The following is a 15,015-nucleotide window of genomic DNA, read 5'->3' as shown; positions in this document are numbered from 1 at the left end:
ATACAACTACATTTTTTAATTAAGTAAATTTCCTGTTTGAAATTAAAAGTTTAATAGCTCTGAAAAACATTAAAAATTTTTAGCTTCATACTAACTCTGCTCTACAGTTATTCAAGAAAATTCTCAAACTATCTCAAATGAAAATTATTTGAGAACAACACGAAATAAGTAGCATGTTGTTACACTAAGAAGATTTACAAGTTTTATTCGTTTTTTTTTCTTAAAATTTAACACTTCAGTTTAGGCTGAAGTCGTCGAGTAATTATCTCACTTAAAATTTTAAAGCACACTTATCTAATATCGTTTAAGGCAGTTAGAATAACATCTTTAAAAAAAATCATTCATTATATTCATAAACTAAAACCTAAATACATTAAATAAAAAAGGTGCACAAAAAGTATTATAAATTAAAACAAAAAGTAATCAACTCTTTAAAAATAGCTTAAGCCTACAAACTAAATAAAAACTATGGTTAATAAATGCTTTTTGTGTAAATTAAAACTCCCATACGCCTAATAAATACTCTTCGAAATTTATTCGAATTGTTGATTCAAATATCCGATGATATTATCGCGAATATTATCTGCGCAAGGATTTAAATCAAAAAAGACTAAATTACAACCATAGCGTTCGAAGCAACTATACCGCACAGTCCGATCGTTTGGCGAGCAGCAGCTAGCGATAGCCCAAACGCAGGCTGAGGAGGAAGATGGTGGTTTTGGTGGAGCTGCTGTGGGATATTGGGCGGGCGCATCGGTGATTACGGAATGATGAACAGATCCCTCATTAGCGAAGCTTGGTTGAGCAGTTGTTCGGCTAGGGGGTCCTGCTGCTATATAAGTGGCGAAGAATTAAAGAAAGTGTAAATTAGATATTAAGAAAGAAAATGCAGATTTAGGATAATTATTATATTATGGCACTTACTTACTGCTGGTAATGGTGAGGGCGAGGTGCGCTTAGGAAAAAGCGGTGCTGGCGCTCCAATCGTGATATTTAAACGTTGATTTGCTGCAAGTTGATGGCGGTTAGTACCAGGTGCTAAGCTATTCGTTTAAGAATAAAGTTTTATTTTAACTCACGATTTCTTGTTGGTGTATAATCACGCCAAATTACGCGGTCAGTATTGGAGGGTCCACCAAATCTTGACGCAAACTGAATGACATTAACAGGGCCGTTAAAGTAATCGCCAGGAACTGGATGTCTGAGAGGATAAAATAAAAGGCAAAAATAGATTGTTAGAAATGATCTGTATTTTATAGTGAACTAAACAAATGTGTTTTTAAAGCGCTAAGAGCTAAACTAGGGGTTAAATAGCCTCACAATCTAACATTCTATTCTATTCGTTAGCCCAGCAGAAAAATTGTAACTGCTTCTGGTGTAACTCAGTAGAAAATCAGTAACTGCTTCTCGTGTGTACAAATGAACTTTACTGGACTAGTTCAGGCCTATTTCAGGTCCATATAGGGCCTACTTACCGACTGGTTTAGGACTATTTCGAGACTAGCTCGGTGTCATTTCATAACTCTTTTTAGACCTCTCAGCTCTAGTTTTGGTCCATTTGAAACTAGTTCTGGAAATTTTTCGGATAAGTTCAGGTTTGGCTCAGGCCTATTTTGGTTTCATTTCAGGTCTAGTTTAAGACTATTTCGGGATAATGATAATATTGTGACGCTTTTATTTTTGCTAAGCGTTTGGACGAGCTTCTCCTCCATTTTGTGGTATGCGTCTTGATGTTTTTACATGAAATGAGGCACCTACAGTTTAACGCCAACTCCGAACGGCAAATGGGTTTTGCGAGAAGCTTTTTCATGGCAGAAATACACCTTGAGGTTTGCCATTGGCTGCCGAGGTAGAAAATACTTTTTCTAATATAGGGATTGTTCACAAAAATATTACAGGACAATTTCAGGACTAGCTGAGAAACATTTCGGTATTAGTTCGGCATGATTTTGGAAATAGCTCAGGAGCATTTAGTGACAAGTTCGAAATCATTTTGGGGCTTGTAAATCACCATTTCAGGATCGTTTCAAGACTTGTTTGAGATCATTTCGGGAGTATAAAGAACAATTATATTCAACTTATTCTTATTATAAAATTTAGACCTTATGGCAATATTATTCGAATTATTAATCTAAATCGTAATTATTAATATTAACCTTAATCTTACTCTTTATTTTTATCGTAATCATAATGTTAACCTAAACGTTAGTCTTTAACTTAGCCTTAATCTTAAAGTTAATCTCAATCCCAATATTAGTCTTAATCTTAGTCTTAATCTTAGTCTTAATATTCAGGCAGGATCTGCAATTCATTTCCCAGCGAATTTCAATATAAGCTCAAAGTACTTTGGTTGAAATGCACTCGGAAGTGAATTGCAGAACCTGCTTGATTAATCTTAATCATTATCATAATCTTAATCTTCAAATTAATCTTTAGTTTTAGCTTAATCTTAATCATAATCTCAACCTTAATCTCAATCTTAATCTTAATCTGAGTCTTTACCTTAATCTTATTCTTAATCCTAATTCGATCGCTATCCCATTCTCAACATTTCCTCTACCTAAATTTGGGTCTCAATAGAGATCCTAGTCACTGCTCTGCCCTAGTGGGGTCTAGAGGACGCAGATTTCAACTTTGTTGTTTTATTGTCTGCTGTACCTAGGCGCAGCAGGCGCTGATGAATTTCTAACTACATATTTAAGTGAACGTATAGGAATGAGACCAGCCCCTCAAGCAGCATCACAACGATACCACGGGTTCTAAATATTTATGCAGCCACTTCATCAGCACCTGAACCAAAGGAATCTTTGTCAAGGAATACCATTAGTAGTAGAGAATAAATCTGTCACCGAATTCTTTAATAAATCGATTTGGAGATTAACTTGCTAATGTTTTCGTTAACCCAATTCGATTAGCAAACTCAAAATTATGGCTAGTAAATATTGAAACTGCATAATATATTTGCATACATACTTACTTTTCAAAACGTTTAACTGGTGGATAACTTGGCAAGTAATAATTGGCTATATGCGCTGGTCCACTTATGCTATTGGCATTGGTGGACACCTTTCTAAAGCTATAGTATGGATTGCGTTTGCGCAGAATATGTTCCGTCTGCGAAATTGTGTCCGCATCACGACGTTGACGACGATGATGGAATTTTTTCGGTCGCTTATGGAGCACACGCTTCACTTCATCTTCGCTTTGCACCATTTTTGAATCGGCATCAGCCAAAGAGATGACTTCGACGTGCAACTTCGATGATGCAGCTTTCGATTCATCAGAAGTAACGAGCGGTGATGGCGATAATATATCGAAATAAATTTTTTCCGGTTCCAAGGGATGATATTTCTCAGCGCTTAAGTGATCACCAATGCGACGTCGCCGATGAGCTGGATCTTTATGTTTACGCTGGCGATGAGTGTTGTTCTTTTTGGGTACTGTTTTGTAGGTGAAATGGAAAAAAATTAAATGCCTTCATTGAACCGTCGCGTTCTTATTTTACGAAATTTACCAAAATCTTCGCTAACAAAGTCCTCTTTATACATAATAACCGGATGATCCTCCTTCAAAATGCCGTTCACCATTTTAGCTTGATGAAACTACACAAAGACAAAATGAAATTTTTTAATTTTGTGTTACCAAATAAAACTTATGCAGACGCATGTATGTATACTGCGGTTAATATTGGCATGCCTTTTTTATTGGGTGCATATGTATGTAGACTATGTATGTATGTTTATAACCCACCTCAATGTTATCGGCATCCCCATACTCCTCGCTTAGTGGTAGTCCATCTTCCACAGGTACGACAACATCGCTCTCCGTCTCCTTCGGACGTGAATTTACTGGCACCACAATCAACAGTAAAGCACATGCCAGAAACAAATAGCCGTGAAACTTCCGTTTACACCGGAAGTCACTGACATACGACGCAGTTATGCCACTAAACCAGGTCATCACTGTGTGCGCTGTGCGTATGAAGCTATGTATGTATGTATGTATGTATGTAAGTTTATGAGTTGCAATCTCTAGGTACTTTTCAACTTCAGTGTTTGTAAAAGGACGGAAGTGGGCGCGCGGCTAAGTTTGCATACGTACATATATAGGTGTCAAAAGTTTGTAGTTGATTATTGTATGCTGCCTCTGCAAGGAAATGTTGAAAAATAACTACATACATTAGATTACTCAATATAAGTAAACATGTTTTTAATATAGAAATAGGTTTTTTTTATAAATATGAACAATACATAAATGAAAACTATGTATGCATGTATATTTCCTGTAAATTTAAGCATAATAAATACAGTTAGCGGCCGCTGTGGTGTAGTGGTAAGCAGTGCGCGCTTCCTCTCCGCAGCACCTGGGTTCAAACACTGGTCAAAGCAACATCGCAAAAAAAAAAATATGGAAAAAAGGTTTTTTCTTAACCTCCGAGTGCATTTCTGCCATGAAAAACAGCTTCTCATACAAATACAATCGCCGTTCAGAGTCGGCGTAAAACTGTAGATCCCTCCGCTTTGTGTGACAACATCAAGGCGCACGCCACAAGTCGGAGGAAAAGCTTGGCCAAACACTAACATATTTATGTGTAAGCGCCAATATGTTATTTATATATATTAAATATAGTTAAAACTATGAACATAGGTAAGAGTAAAAAGTTGCTAAGTCGATTTTTACAAAGTTGACGGGAAAGGAAAATATAGTCGTATAGCATGTTTCTTCAAGTGTTTTGAAAGACTTGGAATACAATATTTTGCCTCTCTAAAACAAAGCAAGGCGCACTGTAAATCAGAAGGATTCGAGGTTATCTAAAAGCTTTGGTATTATTTTTGCATAACCGCATTTTCTGTGCTTCTTTTGGACTTAGCAAGGTTGCTTTTCTTTGAACTTTTGACGCTAAGGCTATCGATATACTATCTTTTTTTCAGTACATATTTATGTGCTCCACACGTCGTATACGCAATATTCTGCATGCGGACGACTTACATACATAAGTTACTCATACGCACTGACGATTGTGACAAACGAATATTAAACAAAATGAAGGCTTTTTGTCTATCCGCATTATAATGCGGCCAGCTGGGAATTTAGTTTTCCTTGAGTAATTTGTGTTTTCGTTTATTGGCGTAGTTTCAAAAACTCGTAACTTCCAGACCTTTTGAAATTCTATTTCGAAAAAAACGTTATTAGAAAGGTTTTTAACTGAATATGGTTTGGTTTCAAAATTCAAACCCGACGACGTCTCGGAAGTTGGCATACGGTATGACGAAAAACGACAAAAAAAGTTGTTCTGAGTTCTTGAAAAGGGAAAATAGTTCTGATTATTTTGACAAAAAAAAATTTTTTCAAAACTTGTGTATGCCAGATTCACGCAGCATACGACATGTGGCAAAAAGGCAAATAAAAAATTGTTCTGAGGGACTTTTCAATAGTTCTAGAGTTACTGAGAAGGAAAAAGAAAGTTCCGCAAAATAACGCGAAAAAGAACGTTTTTTTTCGAAAAAGTCGTAAAAGTTAAATTTTCAAAAAAAAATTAAAATAAAACTTAAAACTGTTCTGAGTAGCTTTCCAATAGTTTTAGAGTTCCTGAGATGGAAAAAAAAGTTCTGCAAGATTAAGCTGAACAATTTTTTTTCGAAAAAGTCTAAAAAGTTAAATTTCTGGAAAAAAATAAAAAGTAAAACTGTTCCGAGTACCTTGTCAAAAGTTCTAGAGTTCCTGAAAAGGAAAAAGAAAGTTCTGCAAAATTACGCCGAAAAAAACATATTTTTCGAAAAAGTCAAAAAAGTTTATTTATTGAAAAAAATAAAAATTAAAACTGTTCTGAGTAGCTTTTTAAAGGCTCTGGAGTTCCTGAGAAAAAAAAGAAAATTCTGCAAAATTACGCTGAAAAAAACTTTTTTTCGAAAAAGTCTGTTCTGAGAAGCCCTTCAATAGTTCTAGAGTTCCTGAAAAGGAATCGTTGAAAGTAGACTGCCTCCACTCCGTAAGAGAGAATCCACAACCTTGTAATAAAACATCTTTTGAGCAACGTTGAACTGTTAGTGCTGAACCATTTGGTGGCCGCAAATGTTATGAGAATTAAGGAATTAAGGGAAAACATTCAGCACTCAAAGCGTCGAACTGTCGCGTCATCCGGTCACAGCCGCTACTTGGCACTAAATGGCTTCTTATGTCATAAAAATGAAAATTATAATTTCATTTCAAAGGACTTCAAAATATTTTTCCTATAACTTCCACAATACTCAAGAGAAGATGCAACCTCAAGGTTCATGAGTGCGAGAACCATCTGAAGTATTCGCTAGGGGGCATGCTTAAATTTTATCTTGATTGCTGAAATTCTTTAAAGGAATTCCGGCCACACAATTACTATCACGTTTTGGCCCGCATTGCATTAAAGAAAACAGAAATGCAGTTTCCTGAGCTAATCACCTGGCTATACTAATTTTTTCTATCTACACAATCTTCTTATTCGTATGAAGTTTTGCTTAGCTTTTAACATGCAAAATGTGTTTAAAGATTTGCGAAATACTTAAAGGAAATGGGTATAAAAAGCTTTTTCCTCTTCTTTGAAATTAAAAAATTGAACTTAGGAACTTGCCACTCTAAGCTGGCGATATGTATTTGCGAAGAAAATATCAGAAAAATTAAGACAATAAATTTCTATTAAAGATGGCGTGCACAAGCATGCAAACCTCCTCTATCGAAAATCAGAGTTTGAGTTCACGAAAGCATATTCTTTAAATGTGTTTCATACAACTACATACTGCTTTCCATTTTTCCATTAGCCTTTGGCGTAGGCATTTATACACATGTAACAAGCGCAACGCCACAAAGTCAAAAGAGGCAATTCAAAGTTTTTCCATACGCAACAGAATAACTGGCGGCTGTCGCGACTAAATTAAAAAGTTACCGAAACAAATCCACTGAAAAGATGAGTAAAAACCACAGTTATTGCCACAGGTTGCTTACAGTACAAAAAAAAAAAAAATTTGACTAGCTATGGAAACATCGCGGAAGTTTATTTACATAAATTTAAAACTTTAGTTTTAAGAATAAAGTAAGAAAGTATGAAAGTATGAAATATGTGAGCTATACATATTCAAATGGCAACTCGTCTTCTTCATAAACATTCATACATATATACATATATATATATATATATATATATATATATATACCCAGCTATGTACCCATTTTGTGCATTGGCTTGGAAGTTTAAGTTAAATGAAATTCATTCGCTGCAGAAGTAATTAACTACCAACACTGCCACTACTGTGCCGCAAATTGAAGGCAACACTAAATTAACATATTTATCTGTAGAACCCAAAGTAATTTATAAATGCGCTTTTGCAGCACGCTTATGTATGTATTTGGTTTTTTGTCGCATTTACCTACTTGTTTGCGATTGCGAGCGGCGTTCTTACACATAAAATGCTACTTGCACGGAAGTGCAATTGTTCAGCTGCCACCACTTCTATTGTATGTATTCTGAATGCCTAATGTGCGAACGTATAACAAACTTGCAATACACATACATATCTGTACATGCATTCATGTAGCCGCATGTAATTGCTATACAAAAAAATATGCAAATAGCTGTGGTAAACACTACAGGCAATTTGCATAGATAAATACTTATCTAAGTACTATAAGCCTGGTAAAATGCTGCGAAAAAGCTCATCTTTTGAACTGATTAGGGAATGGGATTTGAAATACATAATATATTATAGTTAAAACATTGTCAGTTGTTAGCTGCGTAGTAAAAATTCGATCATTACAGATAAAAAATTGAAAAATTGTTTACGTTCAGTTGCAGTTGTTTTCGTTTGTGAAAAACACAAATGGTTTTTAGCTGGTTTCAAAATGTTTCGTTTTTCAGCAAAACATAAACTTTTGTTTACATCGACGAACACGCACCTACATACATATGTATACACACACAACTGTTTTCATAATATTGTTGTTACTTATATACATATATTTTTCACTTTTCTGCGCACTTCTATAAACATGGCTTTGTTGTTAGCAAATAGTTCCATGACGTTTTGAAGCCAATTTGTTTATAACATTCACTCTGGCTTCCCAAACTTGCGCACTATACTTTTATATGTACCAGTGCAAGAAATTACAAGAACAAAATTCATTTTAAGTTTTAACAATTATTCACATTCAACACTTACACTCATAAAATATGAACCCAATTAAGGACAAAACGTGTACGCGATTCGTTTTTGTAAAAAAAAAAATATTATAAAGCATTCAACGCTCGGCACGTCCAGCTGGCTGTAAATCAAGTGAAGAATTGAGAAGTCATACACCCGGCATGCTTTTATATATCACCAGCAATGAGTCAATTTTTGCTCTCATAACAATTGCTGGTAGGTATGCATTTATGTGTACACATGTAGTAGAGTAGTAGCGGAGGATCTTGTAGCAACAGTCAAGCAATAAAAAAATATATGCAAAAAAATTCGAAGTAAACAGTTTGTATCAAAAAAAAAAAACACCGCATCAATCAACAAAAGATATTATTAATTATTGCGAGAAATCAAAAAAAACACAACTAGTGTTCCATTTCTGATCATACTTTCGAAAATACATTTTTCGAGCACACGCTCTGGGTATTGCGAGTTTGTTTTTTTTTATTGCTTTATTTATTAACGAGAGTGTAAAAATGATCATTACCGATTTTGGAAAAGCTTAAAAGTTATGTATCTACTGATAATGCTTTATTCTGGCCGATAAGCCACTGCTCTTTTTCTGTCCCTCCTCCCTTCTTTGACACACGGGTTTTTCATTTAAGTTGTTCCATTCGATGTTTGCCATTTAAATGCGTCACTATTTATTATATCGCATTACGCTTCAATATTTGCATACACACACCCCGTTTCAAAATTATAAGCGCATAAAATTTTGACAAGTTTTAAGAATAAATTTTTTTGTTGTTTAATTTTAATTTTTTTTTTTTTGTATTTAAGTAGCTCTTTGATAGAAATCGTTAATCCGAATTCCAAAATGTTTGCTATGAAAAAAATCAACAAACTTTCGTAATAAAATGTGAAAATAAAAGGAAAATTATACTAAAAAAAAAATAAATTTTTATAAAAATAAATAAATTTTTATAAAAAAAAAATAAATCTTCAAAATTTAGAAAACATTCTTCTTTTTAAAAGAATGATATCTTAACATTAAAAAAAATTAAGAAAGAAAAAATTAAAAAAAAAACATAAAATAAGTGTATAAAAATTAAATAAAATATAAAAATATATATTTTTCTTATTAAAAACATAAAATCTAAAAACTAAAAAAAATAAAAATGAAAAGAACTCATTAAAAAAAAACAAAAAAACTCAAAAATTTTATTGAGCTTGATGGTTTCAATGACAGTTTTTGTGGAAAAAACAATAATTTACATATTCGGTAGAATTTATAGCTGCTATTTCGGAGATTACTTCTTATCAGACTTCTTCAACTCGGATTCGATCCAACGACCCCAGCTGGCTAAGCCAGTAAACTGTTGTTGTTTTTCCACTTTTTTCTCATGTCTTAAGCCAACTACAATCAAGCGCAGCAATTCCGCTGCTATTTATATTTGATCATGCGGTTGTTGGTTTTTGTTAATAATTCAATTTTTAAGTGTGCTCATCCTTAAGTTATTTGTTTTTATTATTTATGGCCTTATAACGATTATATTCAACAGTTAAAAAAAAAAAAACAAATGAAAAAGCAACAACCGTTTACATGGCGAACTTATCTACATATGTAGCTCAGTGGGTAAGACTACTGGCTTAGGCGGCTGAGGTCATGGATCGACTCCCAGCTGAAGAAATCTGATGAGGAGATGTGCTCAAGGACTCGAACTCGGAGCTCTCGATTGGCATGTGATTTGCTCAAAACAAATTTAAATAAGAAAAAAAAATTATTTGAAATACCACAAAAAATGCAATTAGACAAATGAAAAAAAGAGCTTTTTTTCTAATACATTCTCTTGTGTCAGAATAACAAAAGTATTTCGAACTATCTTGCCATCTGTCTTTCATTTGTCTTGCGAAAGACGTTTTTTTCTATCTTAGCCAGAATTGCCCTGTAAAAATAAATAAGAAAATTAAAAAAAAAAAATGATAAGGCTTTTAAATTTTTTTGGTGTGTTTATAATTTTAGCACGGGGTGTATAGTCTGTGTATGTATGCATAAAATTATGCCTTTATCTTCTTATCAAATTAAAATGTATGTACATATGTATGTGTGCTACCAATTAGAATCTTATCGTTCACTGGCGACAATTTCATTCATAAATGTTGATTTCAATATTAAGCATTCGATGACGTGTGACATGTGGCATTTGACTTTATAGTAAACATAAACAGCGAAAGGCTTCAATTTTAACAACAATGTAAGTTCACCCTTTTTTCTATTGAAACACCTTTACTCACGTGAAATGACTAATTCGGCAAATAAAGCAACATTTGGAACTTGAAACGTGCATCAGCATTTTGAAAGATCTTTAACAATGCCGCTAACTAGGTATTATGAAATTCTATGGAAAATATTTAAAAATAATAACTTTTTAACTTCAATGACGTAATGGGAAAAATAAATTACATTCTTTCGCAATGCTCTAAGTTTTATATCTTAGTTCTTATCACTGTTGCACAAATTGTTGTAGAAGTGAGGTGCGCAATTGCCTAACTTATGTACATTGTGGGTAGCTCACTCATACGGATATCCATATTAGGCGCTACTTGTGACAAATAGATTTTAGTGCTTCTCCTTTTCTTCGTGTTTGGTGTTGTAACTATCTAAGCAATTCTGGCCGGGTTCAATATAACACGCCAACTGTGTCTCTTCTGTACCTATTGACGGCAATTGGAAAGGTCAAAAGAAACCAAGTCCTTATCCATCTGGTCTTTCCATCGCCTACCACAAGAGGGTTTCCGTGTTGAATACTTTCACAGCGGAAGCAATTGTGTTGTCCATACGTTTGTTACATCCATATTTCAACTGACAAAGCCAGCAAAGCCGCCTATTTAAATTCGCTAACGTCTGTTCAAGTCGTTATAAAATTCACTGTCCCAGCATCTGCGATATTCTCCATCTTTTCTTTCTTCTATCAAAAGCGGTTTTTTGAAACAGAAGCAGAAGACTGATCAAGCAGTGGTTGGCGCATATGGCTGGAACGATCTTTTTGTGGACCGTAGTGCATCAATATACATAATCTGAATATCACAGTTGGCAAATTATGTGACACTGCTAAAAAAAAAGAGTCTGCGCTGACCTACTGAACGAGAGTTTACACCTCTACCTACTCGGTTATGTGACACAATGGGAATTCAGCGGCCAAAAGTAATAAAAATGGGTGAGCAAATTCTGAAAAAGCAGCTACGCAGATTCATATAAAAAAAAACCTTTTAATTGAAATGCATATTTGTAGTCATGGGAGAGCTTAAATTAGATAAAATACAAAAATACAAATTTGTAGAAAATTGATTTTTTCGCAAGTAATTTAAATTGATTTTTCTATTTCTGGCGGATACATAATAAGCCAATCTGCTTTAGCTTTCTATGTATCTAATGAAATTTATAAGGCAGTTTCACTTGAAACTCTACATCATTTTGTGAGTATAGAATTTTTATAGAGCTCAATTTAAATTGCATACAATTTAGGTAGAATTGAATGGTACAGTGCAAATAAATAGCACGCACATAATTTGGTATGCGGGAATTGTAAATGTTTTCGTATTATCATTTTTAAAAGGAATAAATAGGAACTTCTTTGGAAGTAAAATAAATGTGCCTGCTAATTTTCATCCAAATTTACAAAATTTACTACATGTGGCCAAAAAAGTGTAGTAAGAAACTATTCATTATCCCCCAAATTGGACAATTTTGGTGTAAACGTACTCAGTATCTTTCTAGGAAATATAATTAAAAAATCTCGAAATTTTTGCGAAAGTTTGTTGGATTATTTTTAAATACTGCACAAATTTTAATTCAATGTCACACGATTGGTACTTTTTTACAGTTTTGTGCGTGTGGGCTGTTGGTACAAAATTAAAAACAAAATTTTAAACAAGATTTTTTTTTTGTTTGTAGTCACACGAATGATACAATACAGCGAACTTCTCTGAAGAGGTAAATAATAAAAAGGCAAAACATGCAGAAAAGGCAGAAGAAGGCAATATAGTCAAAAAAGACAAAAAAAAAATTTAATTAAAATTTAAATTTTTAATCAAGGAAGTCGTAAAACGTGTGATTCTTTAATTTGTTTACACATACGAATAAGCAGACAAAATAGGCAAATGCCTTAAATTCTAAGCCTGATTATAGCTTATTTTAGCTTGTCCCTGCCTTTTTCATGCGTCATTCCTCCATTTTCTTGAAAACGCTCTAGCCTAGCTCGCATTTCTCTGTACATGCATACATACATACATTCCTACATATGTATGTTACTGCATAGCCAGTTCATACTTTAATCTGCATAAAATATTTCTATTTATCAGAATTGCATGTACCCCAAAAAATTATCTAAACTAAGAAATTTGATAGAATAATTATCAAAATGTATTAATAGAACCTTATTTTAATGATTATAATTATTTACATGTATGTGTATTTTAAACGAACAATATCAAATGTTTTACTCTAATTGTTATTACATAGAAATGTGTACAAACTTAAATGTATTTCGCATTTGCTAGAGCATACTTTTCTAAAATATAAAGTTTATTTAAATTAATTAATTTTAATGTATTTGCATATAAAATTCAGGCACCTCCAATCGTTATAAAAGTTGTTGTTGTTCGCCATTTTGCAAATTTACAATAGTTTAAATATAAGCTAGAAGTTCAGTTTTCCATTTCAATGCGCTCCAAAGGCATTTAACCACAAACCCACCATCTCCACCATAATACTTTTAGAATGCCCACAAAGAAAAACGAAAGCTAACTAATACAATCAACACTATCAACTGTATGTTTTACATATACGTATAAATGTAGATTAGGGTGTTCCAGAATATGAGAAGTGAATTTTTTTCTGGGAAATTTTTTTCTCTTTTTAACCTAAGTAACATATATATGTATGCATATATTAGGGATGCCAAAGTGAGATAATAATTTTCTCAGTACGTTTTTTGATGTTCCACCAGCATTCTATAAGAGAGCCTCAAATTATATCCAACAGTTAATATGGGCATTCGCGCATCATTTCCAACAAGAATGCAAAAAAAAAACTAAATATAAAATGATCAAAATTATGCGCTTCAAATCGCTAGCCAAATGCTTAAAAATGGATAGGATGCTAAGGAACTCTGCGATTGAGCTCCATTTCAATGTGTTTGATAAAACAGACAAATTTGTCATGTGAAATTAGAACTCTTGTGGTACTTTAAGTCGGCACGAATTATCGTCATCCGGCAACAATAAAACTTTAAATGTTGTTTGTAACTGGTCAAAAGGAAAAAAATTAAAAGGTATCCATATCGTGTTTCGCAAAAACAAAAAAAAATCAAATTCTGGGACACCTTAACATACAAACACGTACTCTATGAAATAGGACCGCCAGCAAGCTAACTTTTCATCATTGTCTGTTATCCGCTTCATCAACTTGGCTAAAAGTTTTCTTATGTGCGTAGTTTAATGAGGCGCAAAAACTTGGTTGAAATCGGGAACATTTCGCCCTTTTTTGTATTTGATTTGTTCTACTTAGTTAGTGAATAGACATAGGTTACCTTCGTATTTTTTTTTCAATTACTAAAGTTGACAATGTGAAGAGGTAGGCAAACAAATAAATGAAGTTTAGTGTTGGTATTGTTGGACAAGCCTTTTCAAACTTGTAATTGTACATATCTAATTACATACATGCAACTACATATATACAAAACAAATTTTCCTAGTTTTTAAACCTCTCTAGGCGAATTTAGTAGACTTAGAGGCCTGACCACTCTTGCAGAGTCTCCAACCGGGCGACACTTGTTTTAATCCACGCGGTTAGTTATCGGCATAGCTGCTAGATTTTCGCTCAGAGGAGACCTACTAAGTATCATACCCCTCCCCTTCTGGATCAAAGCAGCAAATCAAATCATGAAATCGTCCAGTGAGTTAATGAAATGAGGATTAGGCAACCTCTCTACAGGCGCAACCATAGCGACGTGAAGTAATTCCCTCCGAAACAGTACCAGTCTTTTGAACAAGGAAAGCTCCGCCGAGATTGGAGGTAGCTATCTTATACAATCTTTTCTTCGAAGTAAAACTGCTAGGCATTATTCTTAGCTGACTTGGAAAAGAAATGTGGAGAAGAATGATAAGAAGCTACTGTGACTTACTATAACTGCGAAAGGGCTTTTGGATAACAATGAGGACTGTCCCCGTATATAACTTTTGGTAGGTATATCGCATCCTTCAACTCGATTGTTGCCCATGGGCTCCTTATCTAATGAAAATCTCTACTGGGCCCATCAGCAGTGGTTAATAGCTTGCTTCTGGAGCTACAAAAATGGCGCAAGGATTGGAGAATCTTCATATCGGGCAATACTGACGCTTACCATTTGTTGACGATGTCAGTCATTTTCTTCCATACGACGTTTGTTCGCGAATTTGTGAAACTTTTTACAGTCTTTCGAAAAACGAATTAAAAGATCTGGTGGCGAGGAAATCTTAGCGTCACGCTGTCTGGCTTTTAGAAATAAGTTTTCTAAAAATTAAATTAAATTAAAAAGTATACATGCATAAACTTCCGGAAAAAAGTATTGCCATAAAGAATTTCTTACAATATTTATATGCATCAATTTTTATTTTACCTTTTTCCTGCTAATTTTTATAAAAGTATGTTAATAAAAAAATTTAAACATATAATTTCTAAACTTTTTGCAAAATTCGGGAAAATTCAATACATTTTAGTGTAAATTTTTGATTCTTTAATCAGCTTTTTTAGTATTCAGTTTCTTCTATACAAAAAAACTTTCGATAACACTGGTCTACAAGGGTTTTGCGAATAAGACGGGACCTGGTG

At 33.6% G+C, this 15,015-nt stretch overlaps 2 protein-coding genes across 6 annotated transcripts in view; one reads left to right on the top strand and one right to left on the bottom strand.

Moving 5' to 3' along the window:
* The window catches only part of LOC118737304, a 169,993-nt gene that overhangs the window by 64,133 nt on the left and 90,845 nt on the right, over positions 1 to 15,015 (top strand). The window lies entirely within an intron of this gene.
* LOC118736844 overlaps positions 176 to 15,015 on the bottom strand; it is a 93,964-nt gene continuing 79,124 nt past the window's right edge. Inside the window, exons 1-7 of one of the 5 annotated variants that reach the window (XM_036466906.1) lie at positions 8,187 to 8,290; positions 3,751 to 4,146; positions 3,515 to 3,602; positions 2,978 to 3,440; positions 1,080 to 1,201; positions 925 to 1,008; positions 176 to 832 (exon numbers count right to left, since the gene is read on the bottom strand). In XM_036466906.1, coding sequence (XP_036322799.1) covers positions 534 to 832; positions 925 to 1,008; positions 1,080 to 1,201; positions 2,978 to 3,440; positions 3,515 to 3,602; positions 3,751 to 3,960 — 1,266 coding nt within the window. In that variant the 5' untranslated portion in view covers positions 3,961 to 4,146; positions 8,187 to 8,290 and the 3' untranslated portion in view covers positions 176 to 533. Of the gene's footprint in view, positions 833 to 924; positions 1,009 to 1,079; positions 1,202 to 2,977; positions 3,441 to 3,514; positions 3,603 to 3,750; positions 4,171 to 8,186; positions 8,291 to 15,015 lie in introns of those variants that run through there. The other 4 variants (XM_036466909.1, XM_036466907.1, XM_036466905.1 and 1 more) reach the window with 4 other exon arrangements.

Source organism: Rhagoletis pomonella, unplaced genomic scaffold (assembly GCF_013731165.1).
Source record: "Rhagoletis pomonella isolate Grant_MI unplaced genomic scaffold, Rhpom_1.0 Rhpom_scaffold_00004, whole genome shotgun sequence".
Lineage (NCBI taxonomy): Eukaryota > Metazoa > Arthropoda > Insecta > Diptera > Tephritidae > Rhagoletis > Rhagoletis pomonella.
The sequence above is the reverse complement of the archived record's forward strand: the minus strand, read 5'-3'. Positions and strand labels throughout refer to the sequence as shown.